The sequence below is a fragment of the Schistocerca nitens genome, chromosome 2, assembly GCF_023898315.1.
Source record: "Schistocerca nitens isolate TAMUIC-IGC-003100 chromosome 2, iqSchNite1.1, whole genome shotgun sequence".
NCBI classification, from domain to species: Eukaryota; Metazoa; Arthropoda; class Insecta; order Orthoptera; family Acrididae; genus Schistocerca; species Schistocerca nitens.
In genome coordinates, this window is record NC_064615.1 from 759,346,246 (window position 1) to 759,370,779 (window position 24,534).

The 24,534-nt window shown below is 43.6% G+C and overlaps 1 protein-coding gene across 1 annotated transcript in view; it reads left to right on the plus strand.

The window, feature by feature from the left end:
- LOC126235312 (EF-hand domain-containing protein 1-like) overlaps nt 1–24,534 on the plus strand; it is a 198,849-nt gene that overhangs the window by 122,211 nt on the left and 52,104 nt on the right. Inside the window, exon 8 of the mRNA XM_049944034.1 lies at nt 18,982–19,096. Coding sequence (XP_049799991.1) covers nt 18,982–19,096 — 115 coding nt within the window. The remainder of the gene's footprint in view (nt 1–18,981; nt 19,097–24,534) is intronic.

Sequence of the window (24,534 nt, forward strand, 5' to 3'; positions counted from 1 at the left end):
TCTAATTTCCAGGGTTCCTTCATATGCACTTCCTCATCAAATCCTGATTGTCGGCACTGAAAACAAATTCCTTACTGAATGATGGGATAAATTTGTTTACCTACCTTAAAAATTTTCAGGTTGATTCCATAGTTTTCCATGCATTGTCAAGTTGACGTTTTGAAATTTCATTATATTATGTCTTCCAATTATGTATCAATGTTTGAAATTATGCACCAATCCACTGCCTCTCTTGAAATCACTGTAACCTATTTCATGTGCAGTTTAACATAAACAATGTAGTAGGTCACTATCAGGCACATCCTGTAAATTGTTTCGAGCATCCTTGAAACATGCAAATACCAGTTTTTGTAATAAGTGCACCTATGCTCCCTTGAATATCCATAGTTTTTCTATTCACAACATGGTCATATTACTGTGGACTTTCACTGGAGGATTCGTGGCTCTATGTCCAACAAGGCTGGCAAACTACATGGCTAAACACCTATTTCAATACGCCATTTCCCTCAATCACTTCAGGCAAATGCTGGGATAGTTCCTTTGAATGGGCACAGCTGAATTCCTTCCCCATTCTTCCCTAACCCAATGGGACTGATGGCCTCACTGTTTGGTCCTTTCCACCCAAATCAACCAACCAACCAACTGTTTCCATATCACTTTCACTTATTAAGCAGGTATCATCATCATTATACTCCTCGTATACATTTCTGCACAGTCAAGCATGTATGACACCACACTTTCCACTGACTCATCTTGCAGAAATGGTAATATTTGATCTCCCACTTCTTCGTCACTCTGCAAAATTCCTTGGATTACTTTCTGAAGAAATATCAGCTTCAGCAACTGTTGTTGTTGGTATAATGCATGGTTTGCTTTGTTTATCATTGCCATTGCTCCACTTTGTATCAACACCTCTAGCATGGCAGCACTGTTGTGAGTTATTCATTGACTAAGCAATTTAACTATGCTTCCTAGCCTCATACTGTGCTCACCATTGGATATCTCTAGTGCCACCTCCAGTTGCCATTAGCAACCAATATTGTGGCTGCATAGTACACAACATGTGGGGCATCGAAGGCCGTAAACATCATTGGCCTTTTATAACCTCACACTTAAGGTATTCCTTGTCAGATGTTTTTCCTGTCAGGGTGTGTTTAAGATTCACTTCCCAGACAACAGTCACAATTCAAGACAGATTTTTCACTATCCTAGTGTCATTAGAGCAGATCTGCATCTACAATGGCACTATGAAAGCTATTGTAGAGTGTTGTGTCACAGGAAAGATCAAGCGTAGTACTCCTCTGAATAAACCTACATAAACCTTTTAATTTTACTAACATACTAACTATGCAAGATTATGCTGCCCATTGTGCACACAGTCTTTCTAATCATTCCTCAGACTGAAATTTGTTTAATGTTGCTGCAACACACTCACACTGATTAGACAAACTAATGAGGAATCATTCAGCTCCACTTTGAATTTTATCTATCTCTTCTGGTAATTATTTTTGCTATGAACCCAATACTGAGGAAAATATGGTGGCTAGGGCACTGTTCTTAATGCTAGTAGCCATCAGGGACATCAGTCACACATAAGAAAAATGCAAGAGGGTTTTGGGAACCAACAACCACATCACTTTCTGAAACTGCCCAATTCCAAATTGTTGCTAAGGGTATGACCATAAGTTCTGGGGTAGCTTGATTATGTGTTCAGAAATGTCAACCCTGGAGTGAACATTCTTTGTTGATGTCAACACCTGGGAAGGGCATATGCTGCAGTACCAAAGCCCTCATTCTCTGTAACACCAAGTATGATGTGTGCAGCAGCTGGGGGATGCGGGGGAAAAATGTAAGTGAGACAACAATCCAGCATACTGACTCCTTGGCTATTAACATGAGGACACCGTTGATGACAATGAGCTGGTGTTGTAAGTAGAAGAATGTCCAAAATACTGGACCTATGCCTTTAGGCAAGTACTCAGTAAATGTCAATGTACTGCGATCATAACCCTACAAAATATCAGATAACAACCCACTAATGTACAGTAGCTACTTCATGTGTTATAGGTTATGATCCAATGCAAGATGAAACACTTCATACTGCCAAACTGTGTTGGGACGACAGAGCAAGTGGAAGTAAACATTAGCATGTCGAGTGGCAGTATTTCATAGCGATAATCAATTAGGAACATGACCCACCTCTGCAGCTGATGTACCATTTTTGGAGGCAGTTTAGAGTGTGGACCAAATCTTGAGATCAGTGGAACTTAGTTCTGTACAAACAAACATGAAATTTCTTAACACCAAAAATTATTACTATAGTTTCTTTTTTTTATCTGCCAATAATTTAGCTTGAATTCTGTTAGCATCTTGAAAATGAACTCAGTGGGCTATTCAGTGTCATCAGAATGTTTATGCAACAGCACTGCACCAATACCGTATTGGAAAGCATCCATCATAAGCTTAAGGTGCTTCTCAGGTATATATGTTGGTTAATACACTGAGCAAAAAAAGATCACAATACTAACAAATAATTAATGTAGATTAACAAAATTTCAGAAATATACTTGTCTGGGTAACATAACACCGACCAGCATGAAAAATGCAAACTTCAGTTTCTTCCAAAAACTGAAATTTATTCTAAATTTGTGACACTTTTATGACACTAATCCACTATATTATGATGGAGTATTGTGGTAGGTCTCTTCTAAGTGTCCAACAATGAAAAACAAAAGATAATTATAAACAAATGTGACAGATTAAACCAGAGATGCACACTTTGAGGAAATTTTAATTCCAGAATGAGATTTTCACTCTGCAGCGGAGTGTGCGCTGATATGAAACTTCCTGGCAGATTAAAACTGTGTGCCCGACCGAGACTCGAACTCGGGACCTTTGCCTTTCGCGGGCAAGTGCTCTACCAACTGAGCCACCGAAGCACGACTCACACCCGGTACTCACAGCTTTACTTCTGCCAGTACCTCGTCTCCTACCTTCCAAACTTTACAGAAGCTCTCCTGCGAACCTTGCAGAACTAGCACTCCTGAAAGAAAGGATATTGCGGAGACATGGCTTAGCCACAGCCTGGGGGATGTTTCCAGAATGAGATTTTCACTCTGCAGTGGAGTGTGCGCTGATATGAAACTTCCTGGCAGATTAAAACTGTGTGCCCGACCGAGACTCGAACTCGGGACCTTTGCCTTTCGCGGGCAGCGCACACTCCGCTGCAGAGTGAAAATCTCATTCTGGAAACATCCCCCAGGCTGTGGCTAAGCCATGTCTCCGCAATATGCTTTCTTTCAGGAGTGCTAGTTCTGCAAGGTTCGCAGGAGAGCTTCTGTAAAGTTTGGAAGGTAGGAGACGAGGTACTGGCAGAAGTAAAGCTGTGAGTACCGGGCGTGAGCCGTGCTTCGGTGGCTCAGTTGGTAGAGCACTTGCCCGCGAAAGGCAAAGGTCCCGAGTTCGAGTCTCGGTTGGGCACACAGTTTTAATCTGCCAGGAAGTTTCATATCAGCGCACACTCCGCTGCAGAGTGAAAATCTCATTCTGGAAACATCCCCCAGGCTGTGGCTAAGCCATGTCTCCGCAATATCCTTTCTTTCAGGAGTGCTAGTTCTGCAAGGTTCGCAGGAGAGCTTCTGTAAAGTTTGGAAGGTAGGAGACGAGGTACTGGCAGAAGTAAAGCTGTGAGTACCGGGCGTGAGTCGTGCTTCGGTGGCTCAGTTGGTAGAGCACTTGCCCGCGAAAGGCAAAGGTCCCGAGTTCGAGTCTCGGTCGGGCACACAGTTTTAATCTGCCAGGAAGTTTCATATCAGCGCACACTCCGCTGCAGAGTGAAAATCTCATTCTGGAAACATCCCCCAGGCTGTGGCTAAGCCATGTCTCCGCAATATCCTTTCTTTCAGGAGTGCTAGTTCTGCAAGGTTCGCAGGAGAGCTTCTGTAAAGTTTGGAAGGTAGGAGACGAGGTACTGGCAGAAGTAAAGCTGTGAGTACCGGGCGTGAGTCGTGCTTCGGTGGCTCAGTTGGTAGAGCACTTGCCCGCGAAAGGCAAAGGTCCCGAGTTCGAGTCTCGGTCGGGCACACAGTTTTAATCTGCCAGGAAGTTTCATATCAGCGCACACTCCGCTGCAGAGTGAAAATCTCATTCTGGAAACATCCCCCAGGCTGTGGCTAAGCCATGTCTCCACAATATCCTTTCTTTCAGAAGTGCTAGTTCTGCAAGGTTCGCAGGAGAGCTTCTGTAAAGTTTGGTAGGTAGGAGACAAGGTACTGGCAGAAGTAAAGCTGTGAGTACCGGGCGTGAGTCGTGCTTCGGTGGCTCAGTTGGTAGAGCACTTACCCGCGAAAGGCAAAGGTCCCGAGTTCGAGTCTCGGTCGGGCACACAGTTTTAATCTGCCAGGAAGTTTGATATCAGCGCACACTCCGCTGCAGAGTGAAAATCTCATTCTGGAAACATCCCCCAGGCTGTGGCTAAGCCATGTCTCCGCAATATCCTTTCTTTCAGGAGTGCTAGTTCTGCAAGGTTCGCAGGAGAGCTTCTGTAAAGTTTGGAAGGTAGGAGACGAGGTACTGGCAGAAGTAAAGCTGTGAGTACCGGGCGTGAGTCGTGCTTCGGTGGCTCAGTTGGTAGAGCACTTGCCCGCGAAAGGCAAAGGTCCCGAGTTCGAGTCTCGGTCGGGCACACAGTTTTAATCTGCCAGGAAGTTTGATATCAGCGCACACTCCGCTGCAGAGTGAAAATCTCATTCTGGAAACATCCCCCAGGCTGTGGCTAAGCCATGTCTCCGCAATATCCTTTCTTTCAGGAGTGCTAGTTCTGCAAGGTTCGCAGGAGAGCTTCTGTAAAGTTTGGAAGGTAGGAGACGAGGTACTGGCAGAAGTAAAGCTGTGAGTACCGGGCGTGAGTCGTGCTTCGGTGGCTCAGTTGGTAGAGCACTTGCCCGCGAAAGGCAAAGGTCCCGAGTTCGAGTCTCGGTCGGGCACACAGTTTTAATCTGCCAGGAAGTTTCATATCAGCGCACACTCCGCTGCAGAGTGAAAATCTCATTCTGGAAACATCCCCCAGGCTGTGGCTAAGCCATGTCTCCGCAAAATCCTTTCTTTCAGGAGTGCTAGTTCTGCAAGATTCGCAGGAGAGCTTCTGTAAAGTTTGGAAGGTAGGAGACGAGGTACTGGCAGAAGTAAAGCTGTGAGTACCGGGCGTGAGTCGTGCTTCGGTGGCTCAGTTGGTAGAGCACTTGCCCGCGAAAGGCAAAGGTCCCGAGTTCGAGTCTCGGTCGGGCACACAGTTTTAATCTGCCAGGAAGTTTCATATCAGCGCACACTCCGCTGCAGAGTGAAAATCTCATTCTGGAAACATCCCTCAGGCTGTGGCTAAGCCATGTCTCCGCAATATCCTTTCTTTCAGGAGTGCTAGTTCTGCAAGGTTCGCAGGAGAGCTTCTGTAAAGTTTGGAAGGTAGGAGACGAGGTACTGGCAGAAGTAAAGCTGTGAGTACCGGGCGTGAGTCGTGCTTCAGTGGCTCAGTTGGTAGAGCACTTGCCCGCGAAAGGCAAAGGTCCCGAGTTCGAGTCTCGGTCGGGCACACAGTTTTAATCTGCCAGGAAGTTTCATATCAGCGCACACTCCGCTGCAGAGTGAAAATCTCATTCTGGAAACATCCCCCAGGCTGTGGCTAAGCCATGTCTCCGCAATATCCTTTCTTTCAGGAGTGCTAGTTCTGCAAGGTTCGCAGGAGAGCTTCTGTAAAGTTTGGAAGGTAGGAGACGAGGTACTGGCAGAAGTAAAGCTGTGAGTACCGGGCGTGAGTCGTGCTTCGTTGGCTCAGTTGGTAGAGCACTTGCCCGCGAAAGGCAAAGGTCCCGAGTTCGAGTCTCGGTCGGGCACACAGTTTTAATCTGCCAGGAAGTTTCATATCAGCGCACACTCCGCTGCAGAGTGAAAATCTCATTCTGGAAACATCCCCCAGGCTGTGGCTAAGCCATGTCTCCGCAATATCCTTTCTTTCAGGAGTGCTAGTTCTGCAAGGTTCGCAGGAGAGCTTCTGTAAAGTTTGGAAGGTAGGAGACGAGGTACTGGCAGAAGTAAAGCTGTGAGTACCGGGCGTGAGTCGTGCTTCGGTGGCTCAGTTGGTAGAGCACTTGCCCGCGAAAGGCAAAGGTCCCGAGTTCGAGTCTCGGTCGGGCACACAGTTTTAATCTGCCAGGAAGTTTCATATCAGCGCACACTCCACTGCAGAGTGAAAATCTCATTCTGGAAACATTCCCCAGGCTGTGGCTAAGCCATGTCTCCGCAATATCCTTTCTTTCAGGAGTGCTAGTTCTGCAAGGTTCGCAGGAGAGCTTCTGTAAAGTTTGGAAGGTAGGAGACGAGGTACTGGCAGAAGTAAAGCTGTGAGTACCGGGCGTGAGTCGTGCTTCGGTGGCTCAGTTGGTAGAGCACTTGCCCGCGAAAGGCAAAGGTCCCGAGTTCGAGTCTCGGTCGGGCACACAGTTTTAATCTGCCAGGAAGTTTCATATCAGCGCACACTCCGCTGCAAAGTGAAAATCTCATTCTGGAAACATCCCCCAGGCTGTGGCTAAGCCATGTCTCCGCAATATCCTTTCTTTCAGGAGTGCTAGTTCTGCAAGGTTCGCAGGAGAGCTTCTGTAAAGTTTGGAAGGTAGGAGACGAGGTACTGGCAGAAGTAAAGCTGTGAGTACCGGGCGTGAGTCGTGCTTCGGTGGCTCAGTTGGTAGAGCACTTGCCCGCGAAAGGCAAAGGTCCCGAGTTCGAGTCTCGGTCGGGCACACGGTTTTAATCTGCCAGGAAGTTTCATATCAGCGCACACTCCGCTGCAGAGTGAAAATCTCATTCTGGAAACATCCCCCAGGCTGTGGCTAAGCCATGTCTCCGTAATATCCTTTCTTTCAGGAGTGCTAGTTCTGCAAGGTTCGCAGGAGAGCTTCTGTAAAGTTTGGAAGGTAGGAGACGAGGTACTGGCAGAAGTAAAGCTGTGAGTACCGGGCGTGAGTCGTGCTTCGGTGGCTCAGTTGGTAGAGCACTTGCCCGCGAAAGGCAAAGGTCCCGAGTTCGAGTCTCGGTCGGGCACACAGTTTTAATCTGCCAGGAAGTTTCATATCAGCGCACACTCCGCTGCAGAGTGAAAATCTCATTCTGGAAACATCCCCCAGGCTGTGGCTAAGCCATGTCTCCGCAAAATCCTTTCTTTCAGGAGTGCTAGTTCTGCAAGATTCGCAGGAGAGCTTCTGTAAAGTTTGGAAGGTAGGAGACGAGGTACTGGCAGAAGTAAAGCTGTGAGTACCGGGCGTGAGTCGTGCTTCGGTGGCTCAGTTGATAGAGCACATGCCCGCGAAAGGCAAAGGTCCCGAGTTCGAGTCTCGGTCGGGCACACAGTTTTAATCTGCCAGGAAGTTTCATATCAGCGCACACTCCACTGCAGAGTGAAAATCTCATTCTGGAAACATTCCCCAGGCTGTGGCTAAGCCATGTCTCCGCAATATCCTTTCTTTCAGGAGTGCTAGTTCTGCAAGGTTCGCAGGAGAGCTTCTGTAAAGTTTGGAAGGTAGGAGACGAGGTACTGGCAGAAGTAAAGCTGTGAGTACCGGGCGTGAGTCGTGCTTCAGTGGCTCAGTTGGTAGAGCACTTGCCCGCGAAAGGCAAAGGTCCCGAGTTCGAGTCTCGGTCGGGCACACAGTTTTAATCTGCCAGGAAGTTTCATATCAGCGCACACTCCGCTGCAGAGTGAAAATCTCATTCTGGAAACATCCCCCAGGCTGTGGCTAAGACATGTCGCCACAATATCCTTTCTTTCAGAAGTGCTAGTTCTGCAAGGTTCGCAGGAGAGCTTCTGTAAAGTTTGGTAGGTAGGAGACAAGGTACTGGCAGAAGTAAAGCTGTGAGTACCGGGCGTGAGTCGTGCTTCGGTGGCTCAGTTGGTAGAGCACTTACCCGCGAAAGGCAAAGGTCCCGAGTTCGAGTCTCGGTCGGGCACACAGTTTTAATCTGCCAGGAAGTTTGATATCAGCGCACACTCCGCTGCAGAGTGAAAATCTCATTCTGGAAACATCCCCCAGGCTGTGGCTAAGCCATGTCTCCGCAATATCCTTTCTTTCAGGAGTGCTAGTTCTGCAAGGTTCGCAGGAGAGCTTCTGTAAAGTTTGGAAGGTAGGAGACGAGGTACTGGCAGAAGTAAAGCTGTGAGTACCGGGCGTGAGTCGTGCTTCGGTGGCTCAGTTGGTAGAGCACTTGCCCGCGAAAGGCAAAGGTCCCGAGTTCGAGTCTCGGTCGGGCACACAGTTTTAATCTGCCAGGAAGTTTCATATCAGCGCACACTCCGCTGCAGAGTGAAAATCTCATTCTGGAAACATCCCCCAGGCTGTGGCTAAGCCATGTCTCCGCAATATCCTTTCTTTCAGGAGTGCTAGTTCTGCAAGGTTCGCAGGAGAGCTTCTGTAAAGTTTGGAAGATAGGAGACGAGGTACTGGCAGAAGTAAAGCTGTGAGTACCGGGCGTGAGTCGTGCTTCGGTGGCTCAGTTGGTAGAGCACTTGCCCGCGAAAGGCAAAGGTCCCGAGTTCGAGTCTCGGTCGGGCACACAGTTTTAATCTGCCAGGAAGTTTCATATCAGCGCACACTCCGCTGCAGAGTGAAAATCTCATTCTGGAAACATCCCCCAGGCTGTGGCTAAGCCATGTCTCCGCAATATCCTTTCTTTCAGGAGTGCTAGTTCTGCAAGGTTCGCAGGAGAGCTTCTGTAAAGTTTGGAAGGTAGGAGACGAGGTACTGGCAGAAGTAAAGCTGTGAGTACCGGGCGTGAGTCGTGCTTCGGTGGCTCAGTTGGTAGAGCACTTGCCCGCGAAAGGCAAAGGTCCCGTGTTCGAGTCTCGGTCGGGCACACAGTTTTAATCTGCCAGGAAGTTTCATATCAGCGCACACTCCGCTGCAGAGTGAAAATCTCATTCTGGAAACATCCCTCAGGGTGTGGCTAAGCCATGTCTCCGCAATATCCTTTCTTTCAGGAGTGCTAGTTCTGCAAGGTTCGCAGGAGAGCTTCTGTAAAGTTTGGAAGGTAGGAGACGAGGTACTGGCAGAAGTAAAGCTGTGAGTACCGGGCGTGAGTCGTGCTTCGGTGGCTCAGTTGGTAGAGCACTTGCCCGCGAAAGGCAAAGGTCCCGAGTTCGAGTCTCGGTCGGGCACACAGTTTTAATCTGCCAGGAAGTTTCATATCAGCGCACACTCCGCTGCAGAGTGAAAATCTCATTCTGGAAACATCCCCCAGGCTGTGGCTAAGCCATGTCTCCGCAATATCCTTTCTTTCAGGAGTGCTAGTTCTGCAAGGTTCGCAGGAGAGCTTCTGTAAAGTTTGGAAGGTAGGAGACGAGGTACTGGCAGAAGTAAAGCTGTGAGTACCGGGCGTGAGTCGTGCTTCGGTGGCTCAGTTGGTAGAGCACTTGCCCGCGAAAGGCAAAGGTCCCGAGTTCGAGTCTCGGTCGGGCACACAGTTTTAATCTGCCAGGAAGTTTCATATCAGCGCACACTCCACTGCAGAGTGAAAATCTCATTCTGGAAACATTCCCCAGGCTGTGGCTAAGCCATGTCTCCGCAATATCCTTTCTTTCAGGAGTGCTAGTTCTGCAAGGTTCGCACGAGAGCTTCTGTAAAGTTTGGAAGGTAGGTGACGAGGTACTGGCAGAAGTAAAGCTGTGAGTACCAGGCGTGAGTCGTGCTTCGGTGGCTCAGTTGGTAGAGCACTTGCCCGCGAAAGGCAAAGGTCCCGAGTTCGAGTCTCGGTCGGGCACACAGTTTTAATCTGCCAGGAAGTTTCATATCAGCACACACTCCGCTGCAGAGTGAAAATCTCATTCTGGAAACATCCCCCAGGCTGTGGCTAAGCCATGTCTCCGCAATATCCTTTCTTTCAGGAGTGCTAGTTCTGCAAGGTTCGCACGAGAGCTTCTGTAAAGTTTGGAAGGTAGGAGACGAGGTACTGGCAGAAGTAAAGCTGTGAGTACCGGGCGTGAGTCGTGCTTCGGTGGCTCAGTTGGTAGAGCACTTGCCCGCGAAAGGCAAAGGTCCCGTGTTCGAGTCTCGGTCGGGCACACAGTTTTAATCTGCCAGGAAGTTTCATATCAGCGCACACTCCGCTGCAGAGTGAAAATCTCATTCTGGAAACATCCCTCAGGGTGTGGCTAAGCCATGTCTCCGCAATATCCTTTCTTTCAGGAGTGCTAGTTCTGCAAGGTTCGCAGGAGAGCTTCTGTAAAGTTTGGAAGGTAGGAGACGAGGTACTGGCAGAAGTAAAGCTGTGAGTACCGGGCGTGAGCCGTGCTTCGGTGGCTCAGTTGGTAGAGCACTTGCCCGCGAAAGGCAAAGGTCCCGAGTTCGAGTCTCGGTCGGGCACACAGTTTTAATCTGCCAGGAAGTTTCATATCAGCGCACACTCCACTGCAGAGTGAAAATCTCATTCTGGAAACATCCCCCAGGCTGTGGCTAAGCCATGTCTCCGCAATATCCTTTCTTTCAGGAGTGCTAGTTCTGCAAGGTTCGCAGGAGAGCTTCTGTAAAGTTTGGAAGGTAGGAGACGAGGTACTGGCAGAAGTAAAGCTGTGAGTAGCGGGCGTGAGTCGTGCTTCGGTGGCTCAGTTGGTAGAGCACTTGCCCGCGAAAGGCAAAGGTCCCGAGTTCGAGTCTCGGTCGGGCACACAGTTTTAATCTGCCAGGAAGTTTCATATCAGTGCACACTCCGCTGCAGAGTGAAAATCTCATTCTGGAAACATCCCCCAGGCTGTGGCTAAGCCATGTCTCTGCAATATCCTTTCTTTCAGGAGTGCTAGTTCTGCAAGGTTCGCAGGAGAGCTTCTGTAAAGTTTGGAAGGTAGGAGACGAGGTACTGGCAGAAGTAAAGCTGTGAGTACCGGGCGTGAGTCGTGCTTCAGTGGCTCAGTTGGTAGAGCACTTGCCCGCGAAAGGCAAAGGTCCCGAGTTCGAGTCTCGGTCGGGCACACAGTTTTAATCTGCCAGGAAGTTTCATATCAGCACACACTCCGCTGCAGAGTGAAAATCTCATTCTGGAAACATCCCCCAGGCTGTGGCTAAGCCATGTCTCCGCAATATCCTTTCTTTCAGGAGTGCTAGTTCTGCAAGGTTCGCACGAGAGCTTCTGTAAAGTTTGGAAGGTAGGAGACGAGGTACTGGCAGAAGTAAAGCTGTGAGTACCGGGCGTGAGTCGTGCTTCGGTGGCTCAGTTGGTAGAGCACTTGCCCGCGAAAGGCAAAGGTCCCGAGTTCGAGTCTCGGTCGGGCACACAGTTTTAATCTGCCAGGAAGTTTCATATCAGCGCACACTCCGCTGCAGAGTGAAAATCTCATTCTGGAAACATCCCCCAGGCTGTGGCTAAGCCATGTCTCCGCAAAATCCTTTCTTTCAGGAGTGCTAGTTCTGCAAGATTCGCAGGAGAGCTTCTGTAAAGTTTGGAAGGTAGGAGACGAGGTACTGGCAGAAGTAAAGCTGTGAGTACCGGGCGTGAGTCGTGCTTCGGTGGCTCAGTTGGTAGAGCACTTGCCCGCGAAAGGCAAAGGTCCCGAGTTCGAGTCTCGGTCGGGCACACAGTTTTAATCTGCCAGGAAGTTTCATATCAGCGCACACTCCACTGCAGAGTGAAAATCTCATTCTGGAAACATTCCCCAGGCTGTGGCTAAGCCATGTCTCCGCAAAATCCTTTCTTTCAGGAGTGCTAGTTCTGCAAGGTTCGCAGGAGAGCTTCTGTAAAGTTTGGAAGGTAGGAGACGAGGTACTGGCAGAAGTAAAGCTGTGAGTACCGGGCGTGAGTCGTGCTTCGGTGGCTCAGTTGGTAGAGCACTTGCCCGCGAAAGGCAAAGGTCCCGAGTTCGAGTCTCGGTCGGGCACACAGTTTTAATCTGCCAGGAAGTTTCATATCAGCGCACACTCCGCTGCAGAGTGAAAATCTCATTCTGGAAACATCCCCCAGGCTGTGGCTAAGCCATGTCTCCGCAATATCCTTTCTTTCAGGAGTGCTAGTTCTGCAAGGTTCGCACGAGAGCTTCTGTAAAGTTTGGAAGGTAGGAGACGAGGTACTGGCAGAAGTAAAGCTGTGAGTACCGGGCGTGAGTCGTGCTTCGGTGGCTCAGTTGGTAGAGCACTTGCCCGCGAAAGGCAAAGGTCCCGAGTTCGAGTCTCGGTCGGGCACACAGTTTTAATCTGCCAGGAAGTTTCATATCAGCGCACACTCCACTGCAGAGTGAAAATCTCATTCTGGAAACATTCCCCAGGCTGTGGCTAAGCCATGTCTCCGCAATATCCTTTCTTTCAGGAGTGCTAGTTCTGCAAGGTTCGCACGAGAGCTTCTGTAAAGTTTGGAAGGTAGGTGACGAGGTACTGGCAGAAGTAAAGCTGTGAGTACCATGCGTGAGTCGTGCTTCGGTGGCTCAGTTGGTAGAGCACTTGCCCGCGAAAGGCAAAGGTCCCGAGTTCGAGTCTCGGTCGGGCACACAGTTTTAATCTGCCAGGAAGTTTGATATCAGCGCACACTCCGCTGCAGAGTGAAAATCTCATTCTGGAAACATCCCCCAGGCTGTGGCTAAGCCATGTCTCCGCAATATCCTTTCTTTCAGGAGTGCTAGTTCTGCAAGGTTCGCACGAGAGCTTCTGTAAAGTTTGGAAGGTAGGTGACGAGGTACTGGCAGAAGTAAAGCTGTGAGTACCGGGCGTGAGTCGTGCTTTGGTGGCTCAGTTGGTAGAGCACTTGCCCGCGAAAGGCAAAGGTCCCGAGTTCGAGTCTCGGTCGGGCACACAGTTTTAATCTGCCAGGAAGTTTCAATTTTTAATTACTCATACAGGTAATGCATGCCTGTTTTGATGTTATACACATCACACTTTACTTCACAGATCTCAGAGATGATCTCAGAGACCTCTGTTTACATCTTCAAAAGTGTGTGTTGCCACTTCTTGCAGCAATGATGGCATTCCACCTCTCAGGCATGCTCCTGATTATTGGGGTAATGTCCTGTTGATGAATCATATCCCATTCTTCTAGGAGGGCATCCTGTATGTCCTCTAGGATCTCTGGATAGTGCTGACAGGCTCTTCTTCCCAGCTGGTCCCACACATGCTCAATAGGATTGAAATCATGGCTTCAAGCTGACCAACCCATAGCATGAATCCCTGTTTCATCCAAGAAGTCTTGCATAATTCTCACAACATGTGGGCATGCATTGTCATGCATTAGTGTAAAATCATAACCAGTAAATGGAGCAAAAGGCACAACATGCTCCAGAAAGATTTCCTCCACATACCGATGAGTGGTAAGTCTCTGATGCTCCATGAAGAGCAAATCTGTCCTTGCAGCTGTATTGATTCGTGCCCCACACCACCACAGAACCACCCTGAAAAGTCATCCTAGATGAGAATGTGCAAGGGGAATACCTTTCTGCTGGCCTTCTCCAGACCCTCTCTCTTCCTTCAGGTGATTGGAGGCCAAATCATGACTCATTGGTGAACAACACTTGATCCCATTGTAGTACTGTCCAGCCAAGATGTTCCCTTTCAAAACACGGTTTAGTTGTGTAATGCTCTCTGATGAGTTCCAGATCTGTAGAAGGTCTTCTGGACTGAAGATTGGCTTCTTTCTGTCTTCTTCAAATGGACAGTTGTGGAGAACTTGAAGTTGTAAGAAGCAGTCATCTCTCTCCGATATTGCTCTTCTTGGGCCTGTTCCTGGTCTCCTTGCAAAGCCTCCAGTGTTCCTGTACCTTTTTTTGGTTCTTGAAATCATGGAAAGTGTAGTTCTCAACACTTCTGCAATGTTACTGTGTCCATCTTCCATCAAAGCAACAACAGCTTTTGCTTCTTGTTCAGGGCTTAATGGCATGTTTACTCCAGGAAACTGATTATGACAATCACAGAAAGATTTCACGAACACATTTGATTGAAAGAGAAACAATCCAGGGTACAAAATAAGTGCTACAATAGCAGGAAAAAATAATACATTCAGTGCTGTGTGATGGGAAACAGTAATTGAGGCAAGTGCAACAAACAATCAACACTTTATTGTTTGCTCACAAAGCAATGCCAGTAACATACACCATCTCAAAAAATTGGTTGAAGTGCTTCACTTTCATTAAATAGATAATTACACAATGATTAGATGTGATTTATTGGATGTTCCATTTTTTGTGCCAATCATTGTGTTTAAGTGTTTGACATTGCAAGATCACAGGTTAATGTATGTGCAAATTTGAAATGCTGTTACAACAATAACCAGTGTAACCACCAGAATGTTGAATGCAAGAAACCAAACATGCATGGATTGTGTTGTACAGATATCAGATGTCATTTTGTGTAATGGAGTTCTATGCCTGTTGCACTTGGTCGGGCAGCACAGGGATGGTTAATGCTGCTTGGGGATGATGATGGAGTTGTCATCTGATGATGTACCATATGTGCTGATTTGGAGACAGATCTGGTGATCCAGCAGCCCAAGGCAACATTTCAACACTCTGTAGTGCACGTTGAGTTACAACCATGGTATGCAGGTGAGTGTTATTCTGTTGGAAAACAATCCCTGGAATGCTATTCATGAATGGTAGCACAACAGGTAAAATCACCAGGCTGACGTGCAAATTTGCAGTCAGGGTGTGTGAGATAATCATGAAAATGCTCCTGCTGTCATACAAAATTGTAATCCAGACCCTAACTCCAGGTATATGCCCAGTGTGTGTAGCATGCAGTTAGTTTGGTTACAGGCTCTCATCTGTCTTTCTCTCAACCAACACATGACTATCACTGGCACTGAGGCTGAACCAGCTGTCATCAGAGAGGAAAACAGACCTCCACACTACCCTCCAATGAGCTCTCGCTTGACACTGCTGAAATCACGTATAACAGTGGTTTGGGGCCAATGGAATGCGTGCTGCAGTACATCAGGCTTGGAGCTGTCCTTACAGTAACCGATTTGTAACCATTCATTGTGCCACTGTTGTGAGAACTGCTATTCAGATTGCTGCTGCAGATGCAGTATGATGTACCAGAGCGTAAAACAGAAATTGATGGTCTTCTCTCTTACTGTCACATGGCCATCTGGAGCCCAGTCTCCTTGCAACCATATGTTCTCGTGACAACCATTTCCAGCAATCACATACAGTGGCTACATTCCTGCCAAGTCTTTCTGCAGTATCACAGAGGGAACATCCAGCTTCTCATTGCCCTATTACATGACCTTGTTCAAACACAGTGAGGCATTGATAATTGCGTCTTTGTTGCCCTACAGGCATTCTTGACTAAAATCAACTCACCATTCCCAGTCTCAAAGGTAACTAATGCGCATGAGAGCTACAGCATGTATTTAAAGCAAACTTGATTTGCATTCTCATAACAGCACTGCTAGCGCCACCCTTATGTGAATGGTGTGAAATCTGAATATACATCATCTTTCAAATGTGGAAACATGCCTACCAACTTTCATTTATGTATCACAACATCTTCTTGAAGTTATGATTTTTTTCCATCAGTGTATATGCCCAAGATATGTGATGCTTGGCTCAAAGAAGATGAATTTGTTCAGACAGCAATGCAGCAATTCAGATATTTGTTGAAAGCTCTGGAAATGTTGCTTCCTCATTATGAATACAGCATCAAGATAGTTAGCGCAATTTGGAGTATCTCATATAAACTGTTAAAATTGTGGGAGCCTTTGTGATGCCAAACATTAGCCTATTACAACAATAGATACCAAATGACGTATTTAACACCAAACTTTGTTGCATTTCAGCACTGACTGGTAACTGCGTGTAGGTCTATTTTAAATAAGGAATAGCCCCCAACCAGCTGTGCTAACAGTTCTTCTGGTCTTGAATGAGTTTCCACTGTAGCCAACATATTCTAATTGAGCCATTATGCTTTTCTGTGATGACCATAGGGATCTCCCAATGACTGGAGGACACCAGAGTGATCATCCTCATACTTTTCTATCCTTCTGCCTCAATTTTCACTTACTTGTGCATAATAAATGACACTTGGTGTACCCTGCATGATTACGATATGCCTAACTGTTTTAGTGACATATGTCACTTTCCTTTGGCAGGTACCACAGTCATACAAAGTTCCTGAAATGACAGAATTGCCCTCCTTTGACTGTAATTATTAATTGTCTTCACAACTGGCCAATTTCAACTGTTATACCATTATCAAATAACGTTTTACAAGTGCAAGTGCAAGCACCACATAAGGCAGGTTATGTAAAACTTATGCTAATCCTGTTGTATGGATGATTACTAATTTTCAGTCTTACACTGCTAGTCATATGCTGCTGGCTGTATAGTTTTGTAGCTCATGTTTGTGCATCTCAGTTTCCACTTAATATAGGTATGCAGCCAAAATTGACCTATAGTGGAAATAAATAATAATTATGTCAAAATTCAACAGTGAAGTAATTTTACAAAAGATATATGTGCACAATCCAATGCTGGTTCAAATAATTGGTTGTAATGTGTACACGAAGATCCCAGCTTATTAAATGCTATTTCCTTTGACACCTAATCTAAATGATATTGGATTTGAAAACAAATAAGCATGAATGTATCAAGCCTAAAAATGTGTGTAGCTTCTTTAGAATTTACTAGAGGATAAGCTATTTGTTATGCTGCCTTTTTGTTTTAGGGATGAATGATGAGCTGACCATTTTTTCTCGTTGTCACCAGCTTGATGGTGAGCAGTGGAGAGGCAGCTTGCACTTTTTTCGGTTGTCAGGTGAAGCAACAGGTGACCTTGTAGGCAAAATGGGTGACATTTTGAAATGAGTAGTAAGATTGTTTCTGTCTGGTACTGAGGTCTGGACAAGATTTTCTTGGGCTGTAATTCTTGGGTCTTGTAGATAATATCACAGGAGAGCAAAATTTGTAAGCATCCTCTTATTGTCTATGGGGCTAACAGCAGATTACACACGGAAATGTTGCATATCTGCTAACTCTGTGAAGGTTGTTTCATTGGCTACTGAAATAACTACTGTATACTGCATTGCCAGAAAACCACAGAACTGTGATGACTGCTTGAAATTAGTTTACTGATGAAAACTACAATGACTGTCAGAGTATTTTGTTATGTGCAGGTGACCAGCCAGGTTGGTTTCTCAGGCAGGGCGGGGAGGGGGGGGGGGGGGAGCAGCAGTACCAGTTTTTATTTTATTGCTACTAACTGAACGGAATTCTTGTCTTGCAAATTATTGTTTCCATATGAAACTAAAACACACGACTACAAAATAGATAACAATATTTTATCAAGTTTGCAAATTAATAACAGTCTTGATAATGTCCAAAAATACAAACCAAATGAATAAAATGTAAATTCAATAAAAACAGCTGCTATAACCAGCATTCTGCTCAGAGAGATTAAGTAAGCAACAATAGATAGAATACACTAGAACAATGGGAAAACTGAAGTATAACATTGACACAATAATGAGAGTTATAGTAGGAACTTAGTACTAACTAATAAGTTCCAAGGCAACTGTGAACCATCAACACCAGCATTGAGAGTAGATGAAGTGAACAGTGAACAAGTGTGAAGTTAGCTAGTTGCATGATGAAGCTGTTCATGTTGGACTTTTGTCTGTGTTGATTACTGTTGATGGTCAATAGTGTGGAAAAAGTGATTGGCTTATCAGCTACTACAGTCAATGTTTTGCATTCATTTAGAATACAGGTATTATATTTACCTGAAACATATCCATAGTTATACATAAAATGATAAATTAATTGAATATATATATATAGTTATGTAATAGTTTTTTTTTTTTTTTTTTTTTTTTTTTTTTTTTTTTTTTTTTTTTTTTTTTTTTTTTTTTTTTTTTACAGAGAGAGACTTGGTGGAGTAAGCATTCATATTTCTTTTAAAGGCTTAAGCATGGAAAGCTCACTGTTAAGCTTCATAAATTTTCTTTCTTTCTTCTATTTTTCTTTTTTTAACAACCTATATGTGTATACAATGGAAAATCCAGGATGCAATAATAATAATATTGGAAGGTTAGATCACTAGGCACCACGTCACACTGAAAAAGAATGCTAGAAATATTTAGCTTTTAGACAAAGTCCTACAGAAATAGAAAACTCACACATATTCAAACAAGCACAACTCATATACACATGACCACTGTAATCTCCATCTAGAGGCAACAGTGGCAATGTATGTGTGAGTTGTGCTTGTGTGATGTGTGCGACATTTCTATTTCTGAAGCAGGACTTTGTCTGAAAGCTGTACATTTATAGAATTCTTTTTCATAATGATGTTTATGACTCAACATTCTATCCTTTCCATATTGTTGTTTGTGTGTACTTATAGGGTTGTCAGAAAGTCTGAAAGGCTCTTAAGGGTGTTGCAGGAGAAGCAGTGCTGAGAAATAATTGTGCCATTTCCAGGCTATTTAGCAATGAAGTTAGCCAATCAGCTTGATACACATGCAATTTCAAGCAGTTGCACTCACTAAAATATGGTAATGCACTAACATCTGTGGGTCCATGACTTGCCACCTGTTGAAATATTGATCACCAGTTAACATGTGCCTTTTTCAGAAGTTATAAATTTAATCTAGGTGAGAAAAAGTCACTTTTGTTTGGTTTGAAGAAACCAGACTAAGAACATGTTTGGTAGTACTGTCTCTGGCAGGCTGGTTGAACTTCCTTCCATGACTGGCTAACTTCAATGTTAAAAGATGTGTCCTCTCTCTCTCTCTCTCTCTCTCTCTCTCTCTCTCTCTCTGTGTGTGTGTGTGTGTGTGTGTGTGTGTTTACTTTGACAATATTTGAAAGCCAAGTGACAATACAGAAATGCTTAGAGAATTGTTATAGTATCTGTGTTTATTATTTGAGTTATTGGTAACTGGAAATATTACAATGGCAACTGGTGGGGTTACTTTATGTATATAGATGTTACGTTTGCATTTTTACTCAGAAGTAATTTTTCCTTTTAGGTTCCTTATTTATGACTGTGATAAGTTCACTCGAGATTATTTTGAGAATGTGCTAAGAGTTCCACTAAGAGACCCAATAAATGTGTTTAAGAAGCAAACAGTAAAACCGATGAGGGTGAGTTATTTTTTTTATCTGTAACATGCTTGAATAATTTAAAATGAAACATTTTTGTCAGTATTTATCGGCAGGCTGGGACACAAATTTATTGATATAAACTTATAATTGCCATCTATCAGACTGATGCAATACAATATCTCAATTCGGATCTAGTAGGTAGTGTCATGCTAGTTATCTCAGTTATGATTTCCTTGTTATTTACTATGTTTAATTAGATGAAAACCTGGCATATCCTTAAGCTGCAGATAATCTATTCTATCCATAATTCTGACTGAATAAAAGAAAGTCAGAAATAAACATGTAAATTTTATAGAACAGCAGTATTAACTTTCCAATTACAGGAAGAGGAAAAGTGGAACAGAGCTGACATACATACCAATAAAGGAACAGGTATACAGTCATTAGCTGTGTCAGTTTTTAGGTACTTTGTTCTTTAGAGAAAAGGACAGACATGCTATATGAAAAAGGAAAGATGAAAAAAACTTCAGAAATGGAATTTTTCTCTGGATGCTATTTAAGGACTCGCCCTTAATACTTTCCCTTTTTATGTGTACTATTTTCTGCTTTTTTGATGTTTTATTATCTCTGAGGATAAAAGTTCCATAAAGTCATAAGAAAGGCAAGGAACCAAAATATCAAAGGGAGTTCTATTTTTACATGATACACTGCTTAGTGTTCAGTCCATGCTTTTAGCCTACAATGTGTAACACACATCATTGTCTGTGACAAGGAAAATTTCCAGTTCTGTCCTCACGCCAGTTCAGACATTCATTTAACACACAAACAGGTAGACTCAAGAAGTCAGCTTCACCATAAACTGACATCAATGTATCTGCTTCAAGTATATCTACAGAAATAAATTTAGGCTTACCAGAGTAGCACATTTATGGTTTCCATTGATGTGTAATGTGAAAATTTGCAACAAAATATATGTTTGATTCAGTATGTGTAGAAGTTCTTCTTACCTTAATTTGAGAGTAAGCTTCTCTTCTGCTGGAATACTAGGTTTGACACTGATAGTTGTTCCATGAATTGCAAGCTAGACCACAGCCACTAGCTCATCAAAGAATTCCCATGATATCTGGGAGTACAGAAAAATAATCCCATCATACTGTTGAAGATTGTCATACAATGTATGACATCAGGCTTTAGCTATTCTTCCTTCTAGAAATTAATGTAGCTAGAATTTAATTTTTTTTCTTTTCTCAGTAAGAGAAGTGAAAGAAAAGCACCATCCTCATCATATTCTATGACAGAACAGAGACATGGAAGCAACAACAAAGTAGCCTCTTCTCAGTGGCACCATGTGAAGGGGAATGCACTGCATTGGTGGCATTGAGTGAAGTCAGGCTTAGGGAGATCATTTCATACTGATGCTTGAGAATGGCTCTTAATCAGAGAAGTAGAAGAAAGAAGGTTAAAGTTCATGTGCCAACAATAATGAGGTTATTAGAGAAGGAGAACAAACATGGGTTAGGGAAACATCAGAAAGAAATCACCAAAAAAGATTTATATCAGATGGCTGGATGGGAATTTGAACTGCCGTCTGCCCTAATGTGAGTTCACTACCTTACCATTGCACCACTTCCCTTGGTGAATCTAATTGATTGTGTCTGCTAGCAGACACTACCATCATGAAGTGGTAAGTTGTTGTATGTTTGTTCTCACAATATTTTACTTGTAGTTGTATCATATGACAATTTAATTGGGAAAATTGCTAAATTAGAAGCAGGCAGAACAGCTGAGTATCACTTGCCTCCAAGAAGCAAAAATTCACATCTTCTGATGGAAACATTATGAAGCATAAAAAAAGACTCATATACTCTTTCCTCATGGAGTAAAGAGGAAAATTAAAAAAACAGAAAAATGACTTGTATAATTTTTCCTCGTGGAGTTTAGAGTATGGCAAAAAATAAAAATATCAATTAGGGTTTCGGTCATATGTGTTGGTTCAGTTTAGTTTGGTATCATCCAGTACCATTTCACTTGTGTCCTGTACCAAAATACATCACAATGTTCTGTTAAGAGGTTACCTTTTTGTTGTATGTAATTTTGGTCACCCTTCAGAATTTTGCTATGCAATGCTGTGCTATGCCCATGCAGACTTCTCTGAAGCATCTTCTCTGGCAGGAAATTGCTCAGGCTTAAACTTGTTTATTCTGTGTGTGTATTCTGGGTCCATGGACTATACACTAGAAGCCCAGCAAGAAGTCAGAATTCTCCTGTCTTCTGGACACTGCAGCTACATCTTTCCTCATATGCCCTATCTGTAGGAACACATATGGTGTGCATAGTAGGTCTGTCAATATTTGACCTACCTACTTTACTTAAACATCATGAACATCTTTAGCTGATGTGACAATTCTTCATTTAGTGGAACAGGACTTGATCTACAATGTCCTGTTACACTACACATCCCCATACTCAAGCTAAAGATGTCACTTCATTATTTTCTTTTATAATATACAATTTAAACACATTTCATGGCATATAACTGCCTTCTTATTAAATTTTCTTTTGACATTGATTTTATTCCTTATTGTATTATTACATATGTAAGTATATTTTCTAATATCTCTTTTCCAGGTTGTCACTTAGTATACATTATACATAATTGTTGTATTATTATGTTAAAATACAATACAATACGCATTCCTTAAATACCATAACATATAGATTCCGTATTACTGATACTTCCAGTACACATTGAGTGACTGTTACCCTCATGGATAAAATAATAATAATAATAATAATAATAATAATAATAAATAAATAAATAAATAAATACATAAATAAATAAAAACTTTACAAATTTATTTCTTTAGGGCAAGCTTCATGTTTACTTTTACTTTATTTTTTTTATTGGTCCTGTAAATCATACATTTAGTACAGCAAAGCACAACATGATATAGGACAAGTCAATTTGAGAATTATGTTAAGACAGTGTATGTTGAGAGATGGCTGTGGTGGTACATAACTCACATAACAGAATACATATAGGATATAAAGACAAAATACAAGAAAGGTGGTGCGTGATGAGAGGTGACAGTGGTGGTACATACTACACATAGCAGAATACATATAAGAGATACAGACAGAATATAAATGCCAGAATGAGATTTTCACTCTGCAGCGGAGTGTGCGCTGATATGAAACTTCCTGGCAGATTAAAACTGTGTGCCCGACCGAGACTCGAACTCGGGACCTTTGCCTTTCGCGGGCAAGTGCTCTACCAACTGAGCTACCGAAGCACGACTCACGCTCGGTACCCACAGCTTTACTTCTGCCAGTACCTCGTCTCCTACCTTCCAAACTTTACAGAAGCTCTCCTGCGAACCAAGCAGAAGTAAAGCTGTGGGTACCGAGCGTGAGTCGTGCTTCGGTAGCTCAGTTGGTAGAGCACTTGCCCGCGAAAGGCAAAGGTCCCGAGTTCGAGTCTCGGTCGGGCACACAGTTTTAATCTGCCAGGAAGTTTCATATCAGCGCACACTCCGCTGCAGAGTGAAAATCTCATTCTGGAAACATCCCCCAGGCTGTGGCTAAGCCATGTCTCCGCAATATCCTTTCTTTCAGGAGTGCTAGTTCTGCTTGGTTCGCAGGAGAGCTTCTGTAAAGTTTGGAAGGTAGGAGACGAGGTACTGGCAGAAGTAAAGCTGTGGGTACCGAGCGTGAGTCATGCTTCGGTAGCTCAGTTGGTAGAGCACTTGCCCGCGAAAGGCAAAGGTCCCGAGTTCGAGTCTCGGTCAGGCACACAGTTTTAATCTGCCAGGAAGTTTCAGAATATAAATGGCATGTTGTTGTTGTGGTCTTCAGTCCTGAGACTGATGCAGCTCTCCATGCTACACTATCCTGTGCAAGCTTCTTCATCTCCCAGTACCTACTGCAGCCTACATCCTTCTGAATCTGCTTAGTGTATTCATCTCTTGGTCTCCCTCTACGATATTTACCCCCCATGCTGCCCTCCAGTACTAAATTGGTGATCCCTTGATGCCACAGAACATGTCCTACCCACCGATCCCTTCTTCTAGTCAAGTTGTGCCACAAACTCCTCTTCTCCCCAATTCTATTCAATACCTCCTCATTAGTTATGTGATCTACCTATCTCAACAATTTGATCGATGAAGAACGAAAATGTTTTAGATGCTTATCAGTAATACTTCCTATTTTAACCCACTGGGTTCTTCTATCATAATTTATGTGGACCATTTAGTGTGACATACATTATTTCATGGATGTATCCTTCATTCCCCACAAAATCGTCATACAACTACATTATTTATGTTAGGTTCTACTAACAAAGTTTGGGTGCAAGAAAGAGGCCCAATTTGTACTGGGGCTCTTGTTTCTTGTATAGTTAGCTTACCTTTATTTCTAACTATTCCTACTATATAAAATCCAGTTACAGGTACTATCAGTAATATTTCTTTCATTTTTCATGTTCTAAACAACTCTTTGGATATTAGAGAAATTTCACTACCAAAATCTACATATATCTCTACAATATATCCACGCAAAACTTCAGATACTGCAGGTTTAAACATTTAGGCATTATTATGGATTTCCTCCTCTAAAAACCATTTCTTAGTAGATATTTGTCTGCTGGAAGCTATCTATTTTTCTATATATAGGCCACATAAATTTTGGTGACATCCTGGTTCTTCACCCTGGAGCCAGGACTCTCTTTGTTTTCCATGATAATTACCAGATAGCTACTTTGCATATTATCTTGGTTAGTATTTATAACCTCTATACAGAGCACACTAGCCTGTGTCATCAGGTTACTTTGGGGTGCAAACACTTGAGACTTAATCTGGTTATTTCCATTTGATTTTTTTTTGCTTGTATTTTTACCGTGTACCTTCAGTAATTATTGTCTTTCGTTTATTAAATGTACCTGGCCTTTTAAATAGTTTCCTGTTTCTATTATTACTGTTTCTTTCCTGGTATTGATGCATTTCATTCTTCTCGGTATTTAATAAAGGGTAGTAGATCTCGTTTGTTTGACCATCCTCTATATCAGATTCCTTTTCAAACACAGTGTGGTTGCCTATATTTTTAACACTTTAAGTAAGTGAATTTCATCTAATACATTGTCTAAATACTTTGCCTTAGTTAAATGTCATTCAATATAATTCTTGCAAATACCTCATGAACTATTGTACTACTTTGGATCTAAATGCTGTAATGTTAGCTTCTCTTGGGTACTGGTTGACCAGTATTTTCTCTCAAATTTCTCCTGAAAATCCTTGCATGTTTTAAAATCTTCAGAATGAGCATTACCCCATAGTGCTGTGTATCTGGATAAATATCCTAGTATGAAATCTATCTTTTTGTGATGACTCCACTTACTGTATAATTATCTATTAAATACTCTTAAGAAATAGATTGGTTGAACTTCCTCCTCCAGCTTAAACTTGAGGAATTGTTTTGCCAAA